The sequence below is a fragment of the Vigna unguiculata genome, chromosome 1, assembly GCF_037176805.1.
Source record: "Vigna unguiculata cultivar grain cowpea cultivar isolate G323 ecotype 2 chromosome 1, ASM3717680v1, whole genome shotgun sequence".
Classification (NCBI taxonomy): domain Eukaryota; kingdom Viridiplantae; phylum Streptophyta; class Magnoliopsida; order Fabales; family Fabaceae; genus Vigna; species Vigna unguiculata.
Genome location: NC_140792.1, coordinates 6454519 through 6463402, shown reverse-complemented (window position 1 = coordinate 6463402; position 8884 = coordinate 6454519). Strand labels below are relative to the sequence as shown.

Below are 8884 nucleotides of genomic sequence, written 5' to 3'. Positions count from 1 at the left end.
TACTATTAGTGTACGCTATATTTGATTGACGTGGCATTTTCATACTTTTTCTCAACTATAATTTACATTTAATTCAGTCAATTATAAATCAGACACAAAATTATTATGATTAAGATCATATGTTGGATTCTAGACTGAATCAAGTTATAATTCAATAAAAATTTGAGAACAAAAATATTTGAAATAGAAAACCACAACTCAAAACAGAACCCCTTCAGTTTAATTAATTTTTACTTTTAAATCATATTAATACAATGAAATATCTGTTAATTTTATTAAAAAATAATCATTATAAAAAAATCTGACTAATTTTATTTGAATCTTTTTTTCTACTCGAAAACTTAATGTTATTTCAGGTGGCTTTTAATTTTAATATGACGTCATGACCGTCATTGACTAATACCAAAATAATTGGAAGAGCCTGAATACCAATTTTCACGCAGCACCATTTTATATTACATTAAGAAGCCACGCTTCATTGCATAAATGTCTTTATAAAGACCAATTCTGTGCGCAAATTTTCTGGATCCGCGATCTTTCGTCCCTTTCTCTTTGACCATTTACCGGTACGCTCTTCTTCCGATTCAAACCCTAACTAGTTTGGTTGCATTTCCTTTTTCTTTCATCATTCAACGTCGCCATTTGTTCCGATTCACGATCCCTCACCTCTTAGCTTTTTCTTCTTCCGATTTTTTGTGAAAGATTTTTAGTGCTTAATTCATGCGTTCCTGACACTGAAGAGCTGGTACAGGTTATTGTTGCGCTAGTGCAAATGGCGTTCTTCAGAAGCGTATCTGCACTTTCTCGGCTTCGCTCTCGCGTGGTAACTGAGGAAAACAGTAACTAACTATTTTGCTTTCAGCATTGTTTGTGTTTGATTATTGTTTATGTGACTTGCTGATTTTTACTTTTGCAATGGAATGACAGGGTCAGCAATCTAATCTCGCGAATTCAGTTAGATGGCTCCAAACTCCCAGCTCCAGTAACACTGTATTTTCTTTCTTTCTCTATCCTTATCACTGTGTCGTTGGTGCTTGGTGAAAAGTTTACCCTGAACAGTGTTAGATGCTATGTTTTATCTGAGGAGGGTGTTGCTAATACTGTTATTGTGGTGAAGTTTGGAATTGGGTATTCTAGTATAGTTTCTCTTTGGACTTTGGGAGGAAGGATACCTGAGACCAATTGTTGTTTATTATAGAAAATGAAGTTGGCTATAAATTTTGAACTAAGTTTTACTTTTCTTTTATGTGGGTTATTGCAGGATCTTTATTCTGAGTTGAAAGAACTCGTTCCGGAGTATCAGGTTTGTTTTCGATTTTAAGCTTCCCTGGTGACGCTATTTTATATTGGATGCATTAATGTGTAATCCATATTTTTCAGGGTTTATTGATAATTTTCGGGTCTGCCTTGAAGTGTGTGATAGTTTTGTCATGTTTGTATTGTTTTAGGTTGGATGTGTAATACATATTTCTTGGGGTTTATCGTGTCTGCATCTCATTGAAGTGTTTGATAGTTTTGTCGTGTCTATGTTGTATTTTTGGTTAGTATATTGGTGGGTGAGGGATAATGTGAATTAAATTTTTGTTGTGCTCAACTTTCAATGCACAATATAGTTGCAGTGATTTGTGCCGTGCATGTGCTATTACAAGTCTGAGATTCTTGGCTAATGCCTTACCTGTTTTATAATTCAAGTTATTATTGATTTCATAAGCTATGTTTCCTTCGTTTCATTGTTTCTTTATGTTAGCTTGTAACATGCAAAAACACTAGTTAATTCTTGTAAAAGAATGTTATACCTCTCTACCTTATGTTTTAATCTATACGTACAAACCTGGTTGCAGGAACGGGTTAAGAAGCTAAAGAAAGATCATGGAAGTGTTGAGTTGGGAAAGATCACTGTTGATATGGTAATTATATTATCTTTTTAAAGTTACTAGTGGCATTGGAAGTCATCCTTTCTCCTGTCAATAAGCTTGTGATTAACTTATTTTTTGAGCACCCTTTTGTCACAATTGAAAGGTGCTTGGTGGAATGAGAGGAATGACAGCTTTAGTATGGCTTGGGTCAGCTGTTGACCCAGATGAGGTAAATATCTAAATTAACTCAGTCTTCACACTTCAGATATTTGTGAATTATTAAAGTGATTAGGTCTTGCTTAGGACTAATTTGATCAATCTGTAAAATCTTTATTGTAGCATTTTTTTGTTAATGTTTACTGTTTACCAAAGGGTTCTCTGAGAGCAGCCTGTTATATCTTACAGGGAATTCGCTTTAGGGGAATGTCCATTCCTGAATGCCAGAAAAAGCTTCCAGGTGCTTTTCCTGGTGGGGAGCCTTTGCCCGAGGCTGTACTGTGGCTTCTATTGACAGGAAAGGTATGCAATAGTTTTGGAAAATAAAATTGAAGTAATTATTTTGAACTTTGCTTATTTGTGACATAATGTATTACAATCCTTGTACCAAGGTGTTTTTATATCTGCTCTCAGTTAAGATTATGTTGTATAATCTTTGACTCATGCACTTTGTCACAGATACCAAACAAAGAACAAGTTGACTCATTATCCCAGGAATTGCGAAGTCGTGCAACTATCCCAGGTTCAGTTTCTTTTGCTGTCATAACTTGGTTATAATTACCTTGAAGCTACGTGTTATTCATCATTGCGGTATAATGGTCTGTCTCAATTAAGTGAATTGACACAACATTAATAGTGCATGATAATATGTTCAGGATTATATATATGATTATAACTTAAATTCTCTCTTGGTAGCTTGTGTGTTGTTTAGAACCGTGGCTGCAAAGGAACCTTATGGCTTGCATCTTAATTGTCTTTCTTTTGTATGTTTGGTTCTCTTTTTACGAATTGTACATCTGTAACTGCTTGTTGCTTAAAATATACGGACAAGCTTTGTTGTATTTTGTCTGGGTTGTGAACATTCACCCTTTGCTTTTGCTCTTGTTCAAATGTCACTCAAGGTGTGTCTAGAAATTTTTAACATAAAATTTGCTGGCTTGTTTCTGCTGTACTTGAGTCTGTGTTCATTCTTGGACTTATTATTAGTTTTTATTGCAGATTATGCTTATAAGGCTATTGATGCATTACCTGTTTCTGCTCATCCAATGACTCAATTCACAACTGGTGTCATGGCACTTCAGGTCAAGCAAAAGATTCCTTCATGATCTTTTTAATTTATGTTTTCTCTCTGTTCTTTTTAGCTGTAACTTTTCTTCTATAATTCAATTGGTTAATCAATCTGACTATTTTGCTAATACTTTAATAATATCAAGACTGAGCAAAGAATTTTGTTAAAAGTTTCATTTGGACGACAATGGATCACAGTTTTTCTCATAAAAAGCTGAAAATGGGAGGGAAATCATTTGATAACTGTGAGCTATATTTGACTGGAAATTCATGATTAACATGTCTAACATGTGCTTATACAAGGTTCAATTTGAGCTGCTATAATCTTCAATGAACCATATGTGGTTGCTTGCTTCTTTTGTTCTTATCCCTCTTGTTGGAGATTCCATACTGACTAGAGATATGACCAAATTATAGTATATAAGTGAGTGCAAATCTCTTTTTTCAGACCAATTTTGTAGGGTTAAATTGGATCTAAATTCGCTTTATAAGATGGTATCAGAGCTTATCCTAATAAGGTTTGTTATAGTTGTGTCACCCTTTATTAGGTCACTATCATACCACCTACGAATATCTAGTTTCACGTTTGAGATGTTCATTCATTAGCATGAGGGGGAGTGTTGGAGATCTCTCATCGACTAGAGAGATATGACTAAATTTTAGTATGTGAGTGCAAATCTTGACTTGTGAGTCAATTTTATAAGATTGAGTTAGAAATAAATTCACTTTCTAAGACCTCATCTAAGACGATATAATCTTGAGTATTACTTATGCTAGGTGTTGTTTGTTTTGCAAAAGATGAAGTAATTGGTGAGTATCATAAAATATTGGGTTGTGGTATATGCCTTTGGAATATAATGAAATCATGACCCCTTGGAGCTCCTTTGTTTCTCTTGTTGTTGACCCTCATATCACCATCTCCAACCCTCCCAACAACAGCCTTGTCAAGGCTGTTGTAGAATACAATGGGAAAACAAAAGTTAACTAAAAAATAAACTTATCATAAGCTCCAAAACTGTGTATAAAGCTATTTCCTTTTTGGAGATTATTATTTAATATACCAAACACATTTGAAGAGTAACACCAAAAACTTTTTCCATCAATCAGATAGCAATCTTTGAAAGGATTTTAATTTAAAAATGTTCTCAATATCCATCTAGATTTAGACTCTTCTCAAAATGAAAAGGAAGATGAAATTAGTTTATAATATCCTTGTCAATAAGGGGCATGATGCTTGGGGATCTATTTACATTGAACTTAATATCTAAACCGCTATAATAAAGCAGTAACAGCACTGTATCAATGTGTCGGAATGATGCCTACACTTAGTGAGAAGGATTTCTGGATGGTGGGAAATCTGAATCAAGAAGCAGCCAGGCTTTGGAAGATGGACGGAGGATACTCTTGAGGTATCTCAAGATTTGAGATTTAAGACATGAAATAACTATAGGTGGAAGGCAAATTCCATGTTGTACCTGGATACTATGACACTAAATTCTTATCCATTTATCCTACTCTGGAAGTAATTTACACCTAAGTTGAATGGAACCCATATTCCTTTCTTTGAAAATGGTCTGCCTCCTTTAACATGTCAGAGTCTATATCTACATTCAATAAAATATTAATAATCAGACAATCAATACCTTGTTTCATCAATCCAGATTAAATGTATCTGGGGTCATTATGGGTTTTTCTCAGGTCATTCCTCTTTAGTCACAGTGAGGGCTCTATCTGTTCATTGCTAAGCTGGACAGATCAGAGGATTTTCCACCTACTACTGTCACATAAGTTTAAGAAGCTCCTAACCTCTTTTCTATGATAATTGTTTCTCTTTACGTTTTCTTGTAAATAGAAACAATTGATTCACAATCAATTCATTACATTTTTCAGGTGCAGAGTGAATTTCAGAAAGCTTACGAGAGTGGGATAGCTAAGGCAAGGTAAAATTCTAAATGGTGTTTGTTTTATTTCCAACATTATATGTTACTCTAGCTGTTTTACTGCTTGGATTTAGGTATTGGGAACCAACTTATGAGGACACCTTGAATTTAATTGCACGTTTGCCAGCCATTGCTGCTTATATTTATCGACGGTATGTAAAGCATATCCATCCTAATCAAAATTACACATTTGATATTCTATAGGATGTGTATTATATTATACACACACACACACAAAAGAACAATCAGAGATATCATAATATCATATATTTTGTGCGATGACTTGATCAAAATTGACAGATTCATACTGGCATCTGATGTTTGAATTAACTTGTTATTTTAAAGGAAATACAAGGATGGAAAAATCATACCATTGGATGATTCTTTGGATTATGGTGCAAACTATGCTCATATGTTAGGGTTTGATGATCCAGAAATGCTGGAGTTCATGAGGCTTTATATTTCCATCCACAGGTTTGCATTCCAATGCTAATGATGACTTGTTTTATGATCATGATCTGTTGTGTATGGCTCCTGTAACTACAGCAACCCCAGTTATTGCTAATGATGACACATCATTGATAGTGACAAGTTGTATGGTTCTCTTCTAATTACAGGCAATTGCAATTTCTTATGTTTGATTTTTTTTTTCCTAAATTTTGTTTACAGTGATCATGAAGGTGGAAATGTTAGTTCGCACACAGCCCACCTGGTAAGTTACTTCCTTTAATCAATCTCTTTCTATCCTGTATTATTTTTTCTTTATTAAATACTAATATGTATTTTTAATATGAATCAAGTAAATGCCTGCGTTTTCTTATATTTATTGTTTTAATGTACTGTACTGTGTTTACCCCTCAGGTCGCTAGTCCTCTATCAGATCCTTACCTTGCATTTGCGGCTGCTTTGAATGGTTTAGCTGGTCCCTTGCATGGTTTGGCCAATCAGGTAATTTTGTTGTTTGGTTTTCCATTTTTATCTGTTTTCTGTTTATCTGATATAAAATTTTCTTTAGTTCATCTTTCTGTTCAGAAATCGTATGTGGTTTTAAATTTTACTCATATCTACATTTTTACCATTTTTAGTGACACTTCTGCTTTACTATTATTTTGTTCTGTTTACTTTAGTCAGTTTATATGCAAATTCATATAGGTTTGATTTTTTTCACTTTTATTATGATGCTACAGGAAGTTCTGCGATGGATCAGGTCAATAGTTGCAGAGTTTGGAACTCCCAACATAAGTACAGAGCAATTGGCTGACTACATTAATAAAACATTGAGTAAAGGCCAGGTAATGTCATAACTGATAGGAATCTGGATGCTAAATTGTGATTTTTTTTTTACTTGCGTTTTGCTCAATTTTTATTTTTGTATAAACTTTGAAGTAATGAAAATTATTATGGAAGAGCTGAGGATACGAATTACACTTCAAAAAATGAAAAGAGAATCAATTGAACAAAGCATGCCACTGTGTCCAATGTGTTATGTTCAAAGTGTTTTCCTCCTGAGGAAAATCATATGTTGGCTGGAGGGCATTATGGTTCTTCAGTTCCCTTTTATGTATTTGCACATGCACACACCCAGCCACAATTTTTCCTTTTACAATACAAGCCTTCCCTAACGGGAAGTTTCTACTAGAAAATTTAATCGAGGTTTTAGTAGACCTTCAAAATAAGGAAATGATATATTTAATAAACATATTATGCTTTATTAGTGTAAGTTTTTTGTATGTGATAATATGTATATCTTTGCTCCAAATGATTTAGAGAGAATACCACCATCTACTTCTAAGGTAATATAGGCTTTGGCTTTTTACTTTTGGATCTTCAGGTTGTGCCTGGATATGGGCATGGGGTTCTGCGCCAGACAGATCCAAGATACACGTGCCAGAGGGAGTTTGCTTTGAAGCATTTGCCTAATGATCCACTTTTCCAGTTGGTAATCACTTATTTCCCAATTCCAGATTGTGTTTGCTTTGGAGTGTCTTCTTGCTACACAACCAACCCTCTATTCTTGCGATTTAATTTCTTTATGATCTAATGCGACTGTGACCCTTTCAGGTGTCTAAAATAAAAGAGGTTGTGCCGCCCATTCTTACTAAGTTAGGAAAGGTAATGTTTATGTTTTCATTTTTCAATACGTTTTATGGAATTATTTATTCTCAACTTCGTTCAGACTTTAAATAGTTTCATTATGATGCAAGTATTGACTTTTTCCAGGGTAGTCAGTCACTATTTCTTTACACAATCATGTGAATTTGTATCTGATCCTTTACATTCTAAGTTGAATCTGTTTGCTTTATATTTTGCCACACGTTTTCATGTAGTCCCTCCCACATTTAATTCGATACAGGTTGAACTATAATAAATGTTACTCATTACTCTCTTTGCTATTAGTGGGAATTTATTGCTGATATGGTTGAACTTTTCGTGTAGGTTAAAAATCCATGGCCTAATGTTGATGCTCACAGTGGAGTGCTACTGAACTACTATGGTCTAACTGAGGAAAAGTATAGTGTTACTTCTCGCCTGTTGGATTTGAAATAGTTTTCTTTTTTCAATAAATTTAGGGTGAAAACTGAATCTAACGATCTGTGAAATTGTTGTCAACAGCTATTATACTGTTCTATTTGGTGTATCGAGGAGCTTTGGAGTTGGCCCTCAGGTCTGTCGTTCCCCATTGTTTCCTTGTTAATATTTCTCTTTTTGTTACCTTGCGATAGCGTTTCTCTTTTGATGGTTTCAGTTGATATGGGATCGGGCTCTTGGAATGCCACTTGAAAGGCCAAAGAGTGTCACACTGGAGAAGCTCGAGCAATTGTGTGCCAAATCATCCTGAAATTTAAACTGCCGTTTCTCTGTTAATAATGACTAAAACACACTGCGTTAGATGTGTGTTGTTGAGTTAAAAAGTTTGGTATGATTGTAATGAGCAATATTCATTTCCCTCCTCCATCGTTTCTATTTTAGAAGATTTTTGTATTTAGGTCGTTTTCGGGTGGATTTTCACCCTCCAAAGTTGTCTTTCCACATTTTTGAATAAACTAATTATTAGGTTTGAAGGAGCATATATAAGAATAAAGGCATTTAGTGTCCTGGGGTTATCCCCTTGTATTCTTTCCACAAATGATCGACAGCACTTATATATTTTGAGCCTTCCCTATGGATGAATGTAACTTTCTCGTATTAAAAAAATAAAAAAGACAGCACTTTATTCTTTCAATACTCTCCAATACTTTTATCGGCTGAAATTCGTAAGAGTATTGTCAAGTTCTAGTTTTGTGCTCTCAAATTTTCGGGATGCATTTTCTTATGAAATTTTCTACTCATTCATGCATGTAATTATAGACTCATTAGGAGTATTGTATAGGAATTATGAGATTGGAACTATGTAAATTATGATGATGACGGTGATTTAGTTTGAAGAGTGTTTTAAAATGTCACTATCAACGATTAATTTGTTAAATTATAAACCAAACGTTGTTTTACACAATATATATTTAATCTGTATCCATTTTAAAGAAGTTGAATTTAAATAAAACATGCTGCCGATTATGACACTTGCGAACTGAAACGATGAACATATGGTCTGAAAAATTGAAAATAAAATATCTTAAGATTTGACTTAGCATTATTTATGTAGATTTTATTAATTTCATGTTTTTGTTCTTTTTTAGATTACCATATTAAATTAACATAATACTAAGGATCCTAATTTTATTCATTAAAGTATAGCAGCGATGGTTCTATGCGTATAGTGTGATGTTCTTCATTTTATTAGTTATGGTTTGTTTGTATTCATAT

General features: G+C 33.8%; 1 protein-coding gene across 1 annotated transcript; it reads left to right on the top strand.

Annotated features, from left to right (window-relative positions):
• Positions 1–428: 428 nt before the first annotated feature.
• Positions 429–8303, top strand: ATCS (Citrate synthase family protein). The gene is made up of 20 exons (XM_028082598.2): positions 429–566; positions 752–823; positions 928–990; positions 1262–1303; positions 1842–1907; positions 2020–2085; positions 2262–2375; positions 2532–2595; positions 3072–3154; positions 5031–5080; positions 5155–5232; positions 5426–5554; positions 5750–5792; positions 5942–6028; positions 6268–6372; positions 6912–7019; positions 7142–7192; positions 7517–7590; positions 7694–7745; positions 7827–8303. The coding sequence occupies exons 2-20, from the start codon at positions 773–775 to the stop codon at positions 7917–7919; spliced, it is 1419 nt and encodes a 472-aa protein (XP_027938399.1). The 5' UTR covers positions 429–566; positions 752–772; the 3' UTR covers positions 7920–8303.
• The last annotated feature ends 581 nt before the right edge of the window (positions 8304–8884 follow it).